The sequence below is a fragment of the Rhinatrema bivittatum genome, chromosome 11 (assembly GCF_901001135.1).
Source record: "Rhinatrema bivittatum chromosome 11, aRhiBiv1.1, whole genome shotgun sequence".
NCBI classification, from domain to species: Eukaryota; Metazoa; Chordata; class Amphibia; order Gymnophiona; family Rhinatrematidae; genus Rhinatrema; species Rhinatrema bivittatum.
The window spans coordinates 42,863,247-42,880,653 of record NC_042625.1 but is presented as its reverse complement, the minus strand read 5'-3'; the positions used below and the strand labels follow the sequence as shown (position 1 = coordinate 42,880,653).

The 17,407-nt window shown below is 44.6% G+C and overlaps 1 protein-coding gene across 3 annotated transcripts in view; it reads right to left on the bottom strand.

Annotated features, from left to right (window-relative positions):
• The window catches only part of SFSWAP (splicing factor SWAP), a 235,710-nt gene that overhangs the window by 139,727 nt on the left and 78,576 nt on the right, over positions 1-17,407 (bottom strand). For all 3 annotated transcript variants that reach the window (XM_029571586.1, XM_029571588.1, XM_029571587.1), the window contains 3 exons: positions 16,694-16,931; positions 15,899-16,030; positions 15,395-15,491 (listed from right to left, as the gene is read on the bottom strand). In XM_029571586.1, the coding sequence (XP_029427446.1) occupies positions 15,395-15,491; positions 15,899-16,030; positions 16,694-16,931 (467 nt within the window). The remainder of the gene's footprint in view (positions 1-15,394; positions 15,492-15,898; positions 16,031-16,693; positions 16,932-17,407) is intronic.

The window sequence follows — 17,407 nt, the reverse complement described above, 5'->3', positions numbered from 1 at the left end:
AGGAGAGAGAGTCTGCTTACCCTCAGGCTGCCCTAGTTTTTTAGGATGGAAAGAGACGAACAATTGAGTGCTCTTTCTGTGGGCAGCTGTACGGTCTAGGTAGAATGCTAGAGCCCGTTTACAGTCAAGGGTATGCAGAACCTGCTCTCCTGGATTGGAGTGGGGCCTGGGAAAGAAGGTAGGTAGTATAATGGATTGATTAATGTGAAACTCCGATACTACCTTGGGCAAGAACTTAGGGTGAGTGCGGAGTACTGCCCGGTCCTGCAGAAGTTTAGTGTAAGGCGGGTAGGTAACTAGGGCCTGTAACTCACTAACTCTGCGAGCAGATGTGATTGCTAAAAGAAAAATCACTGTCCATGTGAGAAAGTGAAAATCACAGGATTGGAGAGGCTCGAATGGTGGTTTCATGAGCTGACCTAAAACCAGGTTGAGGTCCCAGGAAGGGGCCGGAGGACGCAGAGGAGGCTTGAGGTGAAGCAAGCCTTTCAGAAAACATGTCACGAGGGGTTGTACAGAAATAGGAACGTCCCCGACACCTTTATGGAAGGCGGCCACCGCACTGACATGCATTCTGATTGAGGAAGTTTTTAGACCCAATTCTGACAAATGCCAGAGATAGTCTAGAAACTTCGTGATGAAACAGGTAAAGGGATCAAGGGATTGAGAAGAACACCATGACTTAAACCTGTTCCATTTGTACAGGTAAGACTTTCTCGTGGAAGGCTTCCGTGAAGCAATCAGGACACGGGAAACTGGCTCAGAAAGGTTAAGTGGCTGAAGAATTAACCTTTCAACATCCAGGTCGTCAGGGACAAAGCTTGAAGATTGGGGTGGTGTAGGCACCCGTCGTTCTGAGTGATGAGAAGCGGGTCCGTTCCCAAGGGTACGTGCCTGCGAATGGAGAGATCCTGAAGTATTGGATACCACACTTGGTGAGGCCAGTGAGGTGCTATCAGTATCATGCATCCTTTGTCCTGATGTAACTTCACGAGAGTCTTTGAGAGAAGTGGAAGTGGAGGGAATGCATAGAGGAGACCGGTTGCCCATGAGAGGGAGAAGGCATCTCTTGGCTGTGAGTGTTGGCTGCGAGCGAGAGAGCAAAAGTTCTCTACCTTGCGGTTCTGAGATGACGCAAAGAGGTCTATGCGAGGGTGACCCCAACATTGGAATATTGAGTCTGCTACTGTGGGGTTGAGGGACCACTCGTGCGGATGGAAAGCGAGACTTAGGTTGTCCGCCAACGTATTGTCCACTCCTGGCTAATAGGTGGCCCTGAGGTACATCGAGTGGGATAGGGCCTCCGCCCATATCTGTGCAGCTTCCTGACACAGTAGGTAGGAGCCCATCCCTCCCTGTTTGCTGATGTACCACATGGCCACCTGGTTGTCTGTCTGAATCAGAATGACCTGATTGGAAAGGCGATCCTGAAAGGCCCTGAGAGCATATCTGATTGCTCGCAGCTCCAGGAAATTGATTTGGTGTTTGGCTTCCTCTGGAGACCAAGTTCCTTGTGTTTGCAAATCGGCCACATGGGCTCCCCAGCCAAGGTTGGAAGCGTCGGTGGTGAAAATTATTTGAGGGTCTGGAGCCTGGAAGGGCAGGCCTTGGAGGAGATTGATCTGATTTTTCCACCAGGCTAGAGACTGACGGAGTGAGTCAGTGATGTGGATAGTGGCCGATAGAGGTTGGACAGACTGAGTCCATTGTGACCTTAGAATCCACTGCATGACTCATGGCCAAGCAGGCCATTGGGGTAACCTGTACTGAGGACGCCATGTGTCCCAGTAGGATGAGGAAGTGGCGTGCAGTCGTGCGGCGCTGAGACTGTAGGTGGTGTGCGAGAGAGATGAGAGTGAGAGCTCGCTGTCGAGGCAGAAATGCCTTTACCTGCAAGGTGTCCAATTCTGCCCCAATGAATGATAAAGTTTGAGATGGAACTAAGCAGGATTTTTCATAGTTGACGAGAAATCCTAGCGAAATCAGAGTGTGTAAAGTAAGAGGTAGGGACGACAGAGCAGCTTGCTGAGTGGGAGCCCTGATCAATCAATCATCTAGCTAGGGGTAGAAGTGAACACACTGAGTCCTGAGGAAGGCTGCTACTACAACAAGGCACTTGGTGAAGACTCGTGGTGCAGATGTCAGGCCGAATGGGAGCACTCGGTATTGATAGTGCTTGGGGCCTACTAGAAATCTCAGGAACCTGCGATGAGATGGATTTATTGCAATGTGTGTATACGCATCTTGGAGATCGAGAGAGCAGAGCCAGTCTCCTCTTTGCAGAAGAGGAAGGAGGGAACCCAAGGTTACCATCTTGAACTTTTCTCAGAGGTACTTGTTGAGGGCACTTAGGTCCAGGATTGGACAAACGCCCCCTGATTTTTTGGGGATTAGAAAGTACCGGGAATAGAATCCTAGGCCTTGTTGAGAGTAAGGTACTGGTTCTATTGCTCTGGACTGGAGGAGGAGGGAGACCTCCTGCTCCAGGAGTAGTGAGTGGTCGGATGTTCTCCACGCTGGTAGAGGTGGGGAGTCCGGTGGAATGGAGAGAAAGTTCAGGTGATAACCTTGAGAGATTATGGCAAGGACCCACTGGTCTGAGGTGATTGTGTGCCACCTGTTGTTGAAATGGCACAATCGACCTCCCACTGGTATCTGAGGCAGTGGAAACTGGCTGCTACTCTCTATGCAGGAGTCAAAAACCAGAAGCAGGGCCCGGCTGAGGAGCTGCTTGTGACTTTTGTTTATGAGGTTGACGAGACTGGGCCTTTTGGAAAGGTCTCGTGGAACAAGTCCTAGACTGTGGTGGATAGGACTTCTTTGGACGGAAGAATGACTTTTAGTATCCTTCCTGAAGGGCTGTTCGGAGGAATACTCAGAGGGCATCAGAGAGAGCTGGCGAAGGGTCTCATTTATTTATTTTATTTAACAGTTTTTCTATACCGACATTAAAATACACATCATATCGGTTTACATTATAACTATAAAGTAATGGAAATGGAAATTACAAAGAACAGGGGATGGGGAAAACAGGACAACCAATATTTAAAAGTGTAGGCAAAGGGAAAAGCAGATATAATAGAGCAAGGCCATTAGAGGGCAGTAAATTCGGATGAAACAAGGATATTTACAAAATGCAGAGAAAGTATATAATTACATAATTACAGTATTCAGCACAATTCTTTGGAGCAATGGGGGGTTACATCTGTAGGAAGTGGCAGGGTAGGAGTCGGTGGAAATTATTCTGGGAAGGCCTGGTGAAAAAGCCATGTTTTTAGTATTTTTCGGAATTTTAGGGGGCATGGCTCAAGGCAGAGATGGAGGGGTAGGGAATTCCAGAGGGTGGGGCCAGCGATCGACAAGGCATGAACTCTTGTGGTTGTAAGTCGGGCTTTCTTGAGTGGGGGGGAATTTGTAATGTGCATTGCAGTTCATTCTAGTAGGTCTGGAGGACTGGGTGAGTTTAAAAGGGTCACTTAGCCACGAAGATTTTTGAGTGTAAATGGCTTTGTGTAAGATGGTATGGGTTTTGAAAAGTATACGGTATGAAATGGGGAGCCAATGTAGTTCCTTCAGGATAGGGGTTATGTGGTTGGATTTACGAGCATTGCTAATTATCCTTGCTGTTGCGTTTTGGAGTATCTGTAACGGTCTGATTGTGGATATGGGGAGGCCAAGGAAGAGGGAGTTGCAATAATCAAATTTTGAGGATAAGGTAGCTTGAATGACAGTTTTAAGGTTGTGTGTGTGGAGGTTGATGGTCCTTGAGTTCCGCCACCGTCCGCTGAATCTGTTCGCCAAACAGATTGTTGCCTATGCAGGGCAGATCAGATAAACTGTCTTGTACTTCAGGGTGCAAGTCCAAAGACTTAAGCCAGGCCCATCTTCTTGCTGAAATAGCAGTTGCAGATACCCTGGAAGTGGTGTCAAACATCATAAGAGGATCTTATTTCATGCTTCCCTGCTTCAAAACCCTTGTGTACTAGGGTTAGAAGTTGTTCCTGGAATTGCTGAGGCAGGGACTCTGCAAAGTCCTGTATCTGCTTGAATAAGACCCTGTTGTACTGGGTCATATACAGCTGGTAGGAGGCTATCTGAGAGATAAGCATCGATCCCTGGAAGACACGCCGGCCAATGGCATCCAGGAATTTCTGTTTCTTACCTGGGGGAAAGAAGAGTGGGGTTTTGCTCTTTTGTCCTTTTTGGGCAGATTCTACAACCACAGATTGGTGATCCAGCTGAGGTTTCTGGAAACCTAGGGCTGACTGGCCCAAATAACTGGTATCAGCTTTTCTGTTGACCGGAGCAACAGAACCAGGGTGTTCCCAGTTCTTTTTGAGAAGATCTAAAAGAACCTGGTGAATAGGGATGGAGGTTATTTCCTTGGGCGCATCCAGGAATTGTAACAGCTCCATCATTGATGTCTGTCAATCTTGTTCAGTCTGCAATTGGAAGGGAACCAATTCAGACATTTCCTTCACAAAATTTATGAAGGATAGGTCCTCTGGAGGAGAACACTTCCTGTTTTCAGTAGGAGAAGATGGCGATAGCAAGTCATCGGTGTCTTGAGAAGAATCGTCGGTCCAGGTGTCATAAGGATCAGCACCTGCCCCACTAGGAACCTGAGAAGGACGGGACGATGGTATTCCTGAAGGTCCTGGTCTAGGCTCCGAAGGCAGAGGGCACCGGTGCAGGCATCGAGGGCATCGATGGATGGATCGGTGGTGCCGATGGGCGCATCGGCATCGATGGTTGAGGCATCGGCAGGACTCCCAATGGAGGAATGCAAAACGGTGTTTCCCCTCCCAATGACAGGGTAAGCGGGGAAGGCACCGGAGCCATCGGTGACCCAGGATCCATCGGTGGAAAAGTGGCTAGAAGCGCTTCCATCTTCGAGAGCAGCGGTGCCAATGCTGCCAGAATGGGATTGATGGTCGGTTCCGCGACCAGCACAGATTTCGGCGCCGGGGGACCTTGGAGTCTGTGCATCGCCTTATCGATGGCCTCCTGAACCATCCGGTCCAGTTCTTCATAGAGACCTGGAGCAAGCAGCCCCAGCTCCGGAAGAGAAGAAGGAGGCAGAGGCATAGCCGGAGGGACCACCGGTTAAAGGCAGAGTTGTGGTTCCTGATACCCGTCCGGGTGAGGGTTGCCTCGGTGACCCGGTCACAGAAAGGGTCGGTGCCTTTTCTGGACAGGGTTTCTTCGATGGCGGCTCGGACGATGGTGAGGTCGATGACTTTCCTTCCTCGATGGTCTGAGACTTCCGGTGTCGATGCCGATGTTTCTCTCTACGATCCCCTCGGTCCTGAGGGGTGTAGAGGAAGTCAAAGGCCGAGAAGTCGTCGACGCCGGGCGGTCACCTGCCAGTGGCTGATACTGGCGCGAAGTGGACGGTGCCGGTTCGGACGACGTCAATGCGATAGACAGCGTTGGGCTCGAGAACAGAAGAGAAGTTCCATCTTCTCCATTCTGGCCTTGCGACCTTTAGGTGTCATTAAGGCACATTTGGTGCAGGTCAAGATATCATGTTCGCACCCAAGACACATTACACAGACTTTATGAGGGTCTGTTATGGACATGGTGCAAGTACAGTCCAGGCACTGACGGAATCCCGACGCCATGGCCTCTGAAAAAATTGAGCCGCAGTACGGTCGACGGCCAGTAGGCCGCGAGGGCCAAACTCGATGGGAATCGACCGAAAATGGGTAAAAACTTACCGGAGTACCGCGGAGACAAAAATTCGAAGGAGGGACCCCTGCGGGGTATGAAAGTTTTTAGTAATTCCGTGAGGAAAATTCTTGTCAGGAATCTCTGTGGAGCTCCTTAACCCGCGTGGCTACTGCTGCACGGAAAAAAGAAGACTGAAGAGGGACCCCTGCTGGCTGCAGGTTTAGTGCCATGCTGGGCATGCCCAGTAGGTGCCAGTCAAAGTTCTAGAAACTTTGAAAAAGTGTTCCGTGATTTGGCTCCATCCTATGATGTCACCCATATGTGAGGACTACCATCCTGCTTGTCATGTGAGAACTATTTATACTAACTCTAGAAATGTTTTACTACCGCTGCACAACATTTTATTTCTACCACCATTTTGGACTCACTTAGGGCCTCATTTAAGTATCGCAGGCCTGCGATACTTTAGAAAATCGCGCTAATGGGGGGAGGGGGGTGGTCCTGCGCTAGCGGGCAGCGATTGCTGCCGGTTTCGCACCTAATAGCGCCACCGTGAAAGGTGGTGCTATTGGGCGCGAAATAGGACGCGAAAAGGCTCCTTACCTTTTCGCCGTCCGCACCTTCTTTGCACAGTCGGCCCCGGTGACGCCCTGACTCCTCCTCTTCCGGGGCCGACTCCGCCCCCATATCGCTAGCGCACGCTTGCGCTGATAACGCACGTCTGCGCTGCTAGCGCAAGCGTGCGCTAGAGTTGGAAAATGAGGGCCTTAGTTTGATAACAGGACTGAGAATCCAGGCTCTTGAGTTCTCTTCCCAATTCTGCCAAAAGACCATTATGCTAGCTAACCTACTCTATCTTCCTCTCAGCTGTTTAACCAAGTATAACTAGGCAACACTGGCTCTAGAACCTGTTGTAATGGACAAGTTGTACGTGAACATTAAATCCGGATAATGTTACATATATGTTTAGAAATACTAAGCATGTACAGTATGTTGGAAACATATTCAGATGAAATGCGCTATCGAAATGCAAATTTGCTCACTGCTGCCAGTGCTAAATGACATACAAATGCATCATTACTTGCACAGCCGTGGGCTTCTGCAATGTGCCCTTTAGTTTTTTCATATTCAGTAGAACGCATATCAGCAGGGTGCACCATTTTTGGTACCAATTCAATCAAGGTATATAGAAATTTAAACTAAAGCTTATGCGACTATTAATCCATACTATACTGTCTCCAGCCACTGAAGCAAATTTTCTGGAATAAGATACCTGGCTCATATTACTGTTTGCTAAACAATTAAGTCTAACCCCGAGCTATCAGGGCAAAGCAGGTCTGGAGAGCTTGGATCTCTGCCAACCACACCTAATGAGAATTCTGATTAGCTGTGATCTAATGCATCATCAACCCTGCAAGGAATGAACATACCTAATACTGTTCTGTTTCTTATAAACTTAAAATAAATGAAGAAACTGAAGAACAATATATTACTATACTCAGTTGACAGTTACAGCAAATTAATATATCTCCTTTGTATCATCTAGCAATGTCTACACTGACAAACCTTAACAGTTACATTCAAGTCACACATTTTTTAAATACTTTCACAAAATAACGAGACATTTTATTAGATCCAAGGTTATAAAACAATTTTTAAACCTAGAAACAAATGGTGAACTTTAAATTAACAGTGCATGAGAAACTGCTTTCAGACTTTAGATACAGACACTTGTTGGGAATGAGCTTACTGAATATTCTCCAGGATCTCTCTCTCATGAAACAATAATTAAATTTGTCAGAATGGGATTCCCTTGATTTTCTGCTACTTGATACGTAATTATTTTTCTATGAAATTAAATTGGATGAACGTAAACAACAATTAATGATCCTTAATTACTGCTGAATTTTAATAAAACAAAGATCTTACCAACAAAAGTAAGCATTCAGGAGACGTTTGTTTTCCTAAGTGTTGCAGACAGAGAAGCAGAATAGGAGTGGCAGATACGGATTGTTGGGCCCATCTGGATTGCTCAGCTCCACAGTCCTTTGGCTTCCCCCTCACTTCTTCAGAACTAAGAACCCTCTGGGCTTATCCCAGACTCACCTGAATTCCCTGACTGCTTTTGTCTCTCACCTCCACTGGAAGGTTGCTCCATGCATCTATCATCCTTTCCTTGAATAATACTTTCTGATGTTGCTCCAGAGTCTACTGCCTTGGAATCTCATGTTGTGACCTCTTCTAAAGCATCTTTCCTATGAGAAAGATTTTTGTGCATTTCCACATCTGAGGTACTTAAATGTCTCTGTAATATTCCCCTGCCTCTTCTTTCAAAGTGTTGTAGTACATTTATTGAACAGCTTCAAAGCAACAATTTCCAAATCTGTGCTTTAGAACCTATTTAATGTTAGAAATATAAATATAACAAAATCAATCTCCCAAACCCAAGAACCTTAGGCAAGCTTTTGGATATTAAAATCAAGGATGTCACGGTCCACTCCCCACCAACCGGAAATTCATTGGCTAACAACAACTTGCAGCTACCTACTTCACAACCACAGCAAACCCCCTTTCAAATCTTTCCAGCCTACCTTTGCAAAAACGGGCAGCCTTTGAACAGCCTTAACTCCATGAAATGTTTGATTTGACGCACAAAGCTACAAAATGGGGGCTGAAGGAACAAGGATTTGCTGAGTGCAACAGACAACTTTGCACCAAACTGGAAGACACATGTGTGCATGTTTTATATTAGAGTTACAGCCAAAATAAAATACGTTTAAAAAAAACCCCACACACAAAAACAGCAAAATGAGTATCTGCTTTCTACTGTGCTCAGATATAGCCAGTACAGACAACCTCAGGGAGAATACTTTGAGCTTGCTAGTCCTAAAAACAGACATATGCTTTTATTTTATGCATTAGAAATCACTTTGGCCTCCAATATATCAGAATACCAAGCAACAGCATCATGCATAGAAAGGCAGAACTGCTGTTTTGGCTAGCTATGTTGAAATGCAGAGAGACTGGCAAACAACTTTTAACTATATAAAGAAAGAATAACTACAGAAAACCTTAAAACAACAAAGTTAAAACTTGTTCATGCAAAAAAAAACCCCTAAAAACCCCCCAAAGGTAAAGTTTTGGTAAAAATTCTTTTGTGGAATTTAAAAGCACAATTATCCAAATATCGCTAAAAGCCTCCACAAAGTAGAACGGTACCCAGTGGGGAAAGTCACTGGATTTGTCAGTAAATTACTTCCATCTCATCGTGTTACGACTCTAGAAAACTGACTAATAAATACTAGTGCACTCTAGCTAATAAGATTACTGATGCTTGCTTTAGCAAAATCTTAAGATTTATGCTGGCACCCTTTGCAACTCCATAACGTGGATGGAAACCCAGATCATAATTGCTAGAAACAGGAACACTCAAAATCAGTAAGAGGGAGCACCTACAGAGTTTTAGCAGCAATCTGCCTATCAGTGATTTCTAAAGAAGTGTAAACTATTTAACAGGTGCTGAATTTTAGTTATTTATTTACAAAGTAACAAAATTAATCCTAATTTCTGTATAGTGTTCCTTGCAGATGCTAACCTCCAATTTAACGGCTGTGAGCAAACTTTGAACATACTTATTCAGCAGAAACATGGCACAAAGGTTGCAAGGAAGAATACACAGTAAGGCAGCTGGCATCACGATTCACTGGCAGCTTTCAATTCAGTTTTCTTTTGAAAAAATAGCTTTAAATGTAACAAAAAATATCTGAAGTCTATCATTTATTATACATGTGCCGCTCCATCCTCACAGAAAGATTCTTCTCAGGGCACTGGCCTGATGAAGGGAGGAGAACTATGGAAAGCCCATCACCATTATATTAATAAAATAGGTATTGCCTGCAACCTGTTTTGCTGACCTTCTTTTCTACACCTGTAAGTGGACTAAGCCCTCTGTTTGTATGATTTGTCGCTCCTGCTGGTGAGATGTAACATCCCCCTCTTCCATCTGCTTCCCTTATGTCACATCGCACATTCAGAGTAACATACGGACCAATACAGTAAAAATTGCGGGAGAGCGGGCGAGTGCCTGCTCTCCTGGCGCACGCACAGGCCACTCTCCTGTGCGCGTGATTCAGTAAGTTAATTTATTTAAATTAGGGTCCGTGGTAAAAAGAGGCGCTAGTTTGACAGCCGACACTCAATTTTGCCGGAAAAATTGAGTGTCTGGTTTTCAACCTGCGCGCCGCGGGCCCATTTAAATTTTATTTTTTTTTTAACTTTTGGGACCTCCGACTTAATATCGCCATGATATTAAGTCAGAGGGTGCACAGAAAAGCAGTTTTTACTGCTTTTCTGAGCACTTCCCCGGCACCGGCAGAAATTAACGCCTACCTTTGGGTAGGTGCTAATTTCTTAAAGTAAAATGTGCGGCTTGGCTGCACATTTTACTTACTGTATCGCGGGGGAATGACTAATAGGGCCATCAACATGCATTTGCATGTTGTGGGCGCTATTAGTCTCGGGGGGGTTGGACGTGCGTTTTCGACGCGCATCCAACTTACTGAATAAGGGGTAAAGCTAGCGTGTCGAAAACGCGCGTCCAAATGCCGGTTAACGGTGCGCGGTGCGCTCCACCGAAGCGCACTGTACTGTATCGGCCTGATAGTAAATAAGGAGATTTGTGTGTGTGTGTGTGTGTGTGTGTGTGTGTGTGTGTGTGTGTGGGGGGGGGGTGTGTGACTGTTTCAGTTTTGACACTTTGCCAGCTGCGCAGTTGGACATAGGCTAACTGTGCTCATACTCCTTTGCTTCCTCAGGAAAGCAGCCTCTCGTTTGAGTCCTGCATGTCTTTAAGTATATTAAGCTTGTATATCAGCCCAAACTCCCTAAACCACCTAAATGATGTAAGAATAATGCTTTCCACTACAGATACAGTGAAGACATGAAATATGTGCAATAAATCAGACTATTTGTCCATAAAGACAAATAATTAATCTCAAGGCGACAACTGACAGGATTCAGTGAAGTTACAAATTTAAGGTAATCCATTTTTCTCTGTGCATTCTCTGAAAAGCAGAAGTATTGAACGCTGCATCTCTTATTTCAATTTCAAATCACAGAACATGATATATTACATAACATGATGCAATAGTACAACTGATCATTTTCACTATTTAAGGATCGATAATTCAAACACTTTACACAGGTAAACACGCGTTTATACCCACATAAAAGCGAGGTGAGAAAACTGCAACCTGTGAATGCAGTTGACTGGAGAGCCCCGAGGAGATACTTAAGAAATCAATACTGCCTCTATCTGTATTTCACATTTACAACCACTTTCCACAAATGTTTTAGAAGTCACATTTATATTCATTATAACCAGTTTCATGCTAAGTGTACGACACATAGAGAGGGTAATTCTAAATGACATTTATGTGGGCAGAACAGTGCTTTGCCCGCAAGAATGGCATTTTGTAAAAAAAAAAACAAAAAACTGTGCATTTTATAGGCTGTGGCATTTTGTAAAACTGTGTACTTTATAGGCGGGCAAAAATACATCCTGCGTATTTTTACCCACCTATAAGAGAGGCATTTGGAGACGGGGCATAATTTTCAGATAGGTCTGTAGGCAAAAATCACCTGCCCATTTTTCACCCCTATGAAAAATGCCTCCCTCCCCCTTAGAGGGCAATAATCAAACCCCGTGGGAAACTTCTAGGTACTTTAGTGCAGATGCTTCTATGGATACCTGGTGATCGCGGTGTGAGCAGCACCCAAATTTTAGCTTGCAGGCCCACAGGTATCTATCTATAAACTCTCTGCAGAGTTTTATTATCACTCTTTATATGAAAAGAACATTTCACATGGCACTTCAGTAATGATGGGAAACTTCTGCCTTTTGAGGTTGACTGTAGACTACTTCAAAATAAAGAAGATCAGTTTTGGAGTAATCTCTATGTTTAAGCATAGAAGCTCTCTCATTGAACATTTGCTAAAACAAACACACAGTTAATCTGTAAGATATGCTGCTCAGAAATCCTCGATATAAGTGGCCACATGGTTAGACGCATGGATTAATCTATTATTAAACAGGCTTGCTATGTAAACAGCAAAATGAGGTCTTATTATTAGGGATGTGAATCGTTTTTTGACGATTTAAAATATCGTCCGATATATTTTAAATCGTCAAAAATCGTTAGAGCCGCGATACAATAACAATTCCCCTGATTTATCGTCAAAAAATCGTAAATCGGGGGAAAGGGGAGGGCGGGAAAACCGGCACACTAAAACAACCCTAAAACCCACCCCGACCCTTTAAAATAAATTCCCCACCCTCCCGAACCCCCCCAAAATGCCTTAAATTACCTGGGGTCCAGAGGAAGGGTCCCGGTGTGATCTTTTACTCTCGGACCTCCGGTGTTTGTAGAAATGGCGCCGGCGCTACCTTTGGTTTTTCCGTACGGAAAAACGATTCGCGGCAGGAGATCGCTCCCGGACCCCCGCTGGACCCCCAGGGACTTTTGGCCAGCTTGGGGGGGCCTCCTGACCCCCACAAGACTTGCCAAAAGTCCAGCGGGGGTCCGGAACGACCTCCTGCAGTCGAATCGTGTTGTCTACGGCCGGCGCCATTTTGCGCCGCCATTTTGCGCAAAATGGCGCCGGCCGTAGACAACACGATTCGACTGCAGGAGGTCGTTCCGGACCCCCGCTGGACTTTTGGCAAGTCTTGTGGGGGTCAGGAGGCCCCCCCAAGCTGGCCAAAAGTCCCTGGGGGTCCAGCGGGGGTCCGGGAGCGACTTCCTGCCGCGAATCGTTTTTCCGTACGGAAAATGGCGCCGGCCATACGCCATATGGCCGGCGCCATTTTCCGTACGGAAAAATGATTCGCATGCAGGAAGTCGTTCCCGGACCCCCGCTGGACTTTTGGCAAGTCTTGTGGGGGTCAGGAGGCCCCCCCAAGCTGGCCAAAAGTTCCTGGGGGTCCAGCGGGGGTCCGGGAGCGATCTCCTACGCTCCTGACCTCGGGGGATAAAAAACAAAATAGTGCCGGCGCTACCTTTGACCTTTCATATGACAAGGCAAAGGTAGCGCCAGCGCCATTTCTACAAGCACCGGAGGTCCGAGAGTAAAAGATCACACCGGGACCCTTCCTCTGGACCCCAGGTAATTTAAGGCATTTTGGGGGGGTTCGGGAGGGTGGGGGATTTATTTTAAAGGGTTGGGGTGGGTTTTAGGGTTGTTTTAGTGGGCCGGTTTTCCCACCCTCGCCCCCACTGGACCCCAGGTAATTTAAGGCATTTGGGGGGGGGGGGTTCGGGAGGGTGGGGGATTTATTTTAAAGGGTCGAGGTGGGTTTTAGGGATGTTTTAGTGTGCCGGTTTTCGATTTACACGATTTTCACGATATTTAAAAAACCCAAACGGCGACGATCCGATTCCCTCCCCCTCCCAGCCGAAATCGATCGTTAAGACTATCGATCACACGATTCACATCTCTACTTATTATGACTATCCTGGAATATTTACATTTATATTTAACACAATCACTGCTTTTCATTAAAAAAAAATCATAACTCTTAGTTATCAAAATGATTCCTGCAGTGAGAATAGTTAAAAAGCTGCAGAGGCATCTCGCCTATTAACTGGTATTGTAAGGTATGAGGACACTGGATATGAGAAAAGGTCCTTTAGAAACTGGCTATCTTCAACATATAGCTGCTTAAATGGCTGCCAAATTAAACAAAATACTTTGAAGTGTGGGCTAGCACCTGATTCCCCATCACCACCCCACTCCATCCCATTAAATTACTAAAAAAAAAAAAATTGGCTATAGCACTCTGAGAACAGCATGATATTTTTGGAAAAGTCCCTGAGCCGCTCCTCTCCGCCTTCACCCACCTGCAACATCTATCCCATCTCCCCCCTCCCTGATACCCTGAAACCGCAATCAGAAGCACGGCTGCATCTTCCTCCTCAGTCTTTCCTCTGGCAGCAACGTTATCATCATCATACGCTTCCAGCTTTCCCATCAGAACAACACTGGAAGCGGGAAAGGCACCACTGAGCTCCCAGCTGGGGTTTCAAAGCATCAGGAGGTGGGGGGCAGGGAAGAGAGTGGGTGAGGAAGGTGGGCTGATGGACTTTCCCAAAAATATTATGGGAGGAGTCAGCCTTGTGGCCCTATGGCCAGACAGATTTCAAAGTATCTTGTGGGTGGAAGGTTGCTGGATCAGGATAGAAGTCCAACAAACTTGGTTGGGTTTTTTTTTTTTGGCAGCCATTTAGCTAGTTATGTGATGAATATAGCCAGTTAAGGCTAAAAATTGTCCTGGCACATGTACCCCGATAATTTTATACCTGCTTTTACCACAGCTACACTTAGCCAGACAGCACCGATATTCAGTACAATCCGGCTAAGTTTAAGCCCTGCCCCGAAATGCCTCCTTTTTATCTGAATAAGTTTTAGTTGGATAAGGCCTTAGCTGGTTACAAATTATCTTGACAGCCAGGGGAAATGTTTAAACCACAGATTTTTCTGGCTAAGTCCCAAACTTAACCGGGTACATTTTTAACTACTGATTTAGACAAGCTTTTTATTGCAATCTTTTAATAGGATTTAAAATTCAATGCATATCCTAGCTAAAAGAAAAAACTAACCTTAAAAAGAAAAGCAGAAAAGAGAAATCACATCTAAATAAAAGATTTTCAATTCTCTCTGAGCATTGAAGCTTGCTGAAAATTGTCCAAAAATTGTTGCCAATGTATTGAACAGGACAGCTATAAAGAGGAATACAGAGTCTATAAATAAGGTGTTTTATAAAGGACATGAACGCTGAAATGTCCAACACCAAGCAATGACAGTGGATTCTTCAGTAAAGCTTTCTCCTATTCAAAAGTACTAAATAAAACTGTTCCTCTTTACTGGCAACACAGAAATACACCACCATGAATCTGTGACTATTTTATAGAGCTATATGCCCCTACCTACAGAGCCTATATCACCATAAGCCTTTACTACCCGGGCAAGGGGTATTAACTTATTCTCTTTTCCACTGTAGTGACAGACTGTGTGTGGCTCCTTCCAAACCTCAGTAAATATCCACCCTGAGTCTGTCTACTGGCTATCACTGCTGGGTGATGGCTGGATTCCTCTGTCCCACTCTGGAGCTGTGAACAAACCACCACAGCATCCCCAGTACTGGCTACCCTGAGAAACAGATCTTTGGCATGGCCACGGAACCCTTAGGGTGGGCCAGTATTAGCTATAATATATTTGGTGGTTGGTAAACTCAAAAGGCTACAAAATGCAGTTAAAGTCTTATGAAAAATAGGACTATTGGAATAATACATGCATCCTTAGCAAATTCATCAATGATAAAACTATTTCCTGGGCATTAATGGAGAAAAGGTAAGGTTTTTCACAACTTTTAAAAGTAAACACTGTCTTTTCTCCAGTAGTACTATCTGAAGTCATGAAGCAAACGGCAAAGAACTGCACTAAGGAACATGCATGACTGTCTTCTCGTTTATCCTAGGAAGATAGAAATATTTTTGTGAAAGTGAAAAATTTCAAGTCACTGTGCAAAATCATCTTTCCAAAGAACTAGCATTTTCCATAAACATCTGCTTTCATTTTCTCAGTAGAGCAGCACAACTAGGCAAAGCAAATGTTTTTTGTGCCTTCTGCCCCACTAAATATATATATATATGAGAACTAGTACCTGGGAGCTGCTACTGCTGCATTCTTTTTGTGAGAAAAACTGTTTCTTAAATTCGTAATAAGGGTTGTACTCATGCCATGGTTGTAAGAACTCAAACCTGCAAAAGAAAGGAAAAAGTGTTTGTGAAAAGCAGACAGAGGTGACAATGATTTACCAGTTCTGCACCCCGGGTACCATACATTACTTCATGTTCAAAAATATTATGTTTTCTGATTAAATTCCCAAGGGACACATCTTTAAAAGCAGAGCTTTTGGAATTTGCCTGCTGGGCAGAAATGCTTTATCGATCCTAATTTTTTTTTTGCAAAGTAGCCCTAAGATTTTCTATACACTTCTCTGAACTGCAAAATTTATCACAGAACAATGATTTCCTTCTTCAAGAGTCTATGATGTTCCATTTATTATTCATACAGTAAAGAAAACACACAAAACATGGTAGGAGATAATTAAGAAATGGGACTGGGGGGGGGGGGGGGGGGGGGGGAGGTTACTGCTTGCTCTCACCTTGGATCATTCTTGGCACGAACGCTGGTCTCAAATTTAATTCCATTCCTAGCAACGTATTCAGCAAGCTTGTCAATCACAGGCTGAATATCCGGAGGTGGTGGGATGATAGCAACGACTGGAGCAAGGGAACTGAAAACAGATGTACATAATTCATACATGAAGGCGATGTAATAGATTTCAAATCAAGGCTCATTCCTTAATGTGGGGACTGTCTAAATAGCATATACATAGCTGTGAAAAGAGAAATACTTTTTCTACAGAAGAGACCTGAACTTCAGCCACCACTAAATGCTTTGTTATCAGCACTGAGGCAAAATTATTTCTATGGACTGTAAATTCTGTCATTACTAGAGTTAGAGAGGAGTCAATTTATCAACAAGTTATTCAGCAAAGAGCATCTGATTTTTTTGAAGAGATATCCAAGTGTCATCATAGTTATCGATTACTCAGCACTCCTGTATACTGACAGAATCTGTCTAACAAATAAGAAGTTGCACAGAAAAGTGCTGATTCCTGCATTCAAGTGCACTGCTGTATATCTGGGGTCAAAAATTATTTTTCCCCCACTATGCTGCACTGCTGGCTACAGAGATTTGTTTTTGCCTTCCTTTGGATTACTACTGAGAGAACTGTTAGGCAATGAGAAGGTAGTTTGACTCAATGGACTTCTGGTCTTTTTTTTAAGCTTAATAATTATCTAACTATGCTTCAAGCCTACTTGAATAAGTAACCCTTGAATATGGAAAAAGCAGCTTGTCAGACAGTTGCATACAACAGAAAAAGCTACCATACCTAACAGGAGTTGTGGCTGAAGTCAAAGCAATGCTGGCTTCAGTACTCGCTGAGGATGGGGGTGGAGAGGTACCAGGTGGTGGAGGAACGGTTTCCCCAGTAGCAGCCTGTATGGTCATTCCTGCAGGCAATGCACTGTAGTAAGTGGCAACATCAATGCCAGGGGGAGGAGGTGCCAGACAATACGTTCCATCGGGTAACATGTAGTAGCTGTAATACATAGCTGCTGCCACTGTCGCTATTAAAATGAGAAATTAAATATCAGCACTTAGCAAATGATGCTTAAGGGAATGCAACATGCAAAGCAAAAATCCACAACGGTCGTTTCATTTAACACACAAAAGTGATTGATTTTAAATAGGAAAGTATTCAAGCTTCTGTTTAAATGCTACAGGCATACTGGAGGTCTTGGAGAAAACATTCAAGACCAAAGACCAAAACTGGAAGAGACAAGGACAGTGAAGGAGAAAGGCACACAAAAAGCAGACAAACAATATGGTCTCTTTCCAATTTAGAAGTTAATATTCATCATAAATTTCTGGCACCATGAAAGCTATTCCATACGATACACTTGTACTCCAGAACAAAAAAGCACATTCATCTATTTCCAACTACCTCAAACTAAACTCTGGTAAGTGGAAGAGTCAAAGTCCTTGTGTCACTAGAAGCTATGGTTTGTATACACTGCATTTTAGGAGTCAATGAAAGGATCCA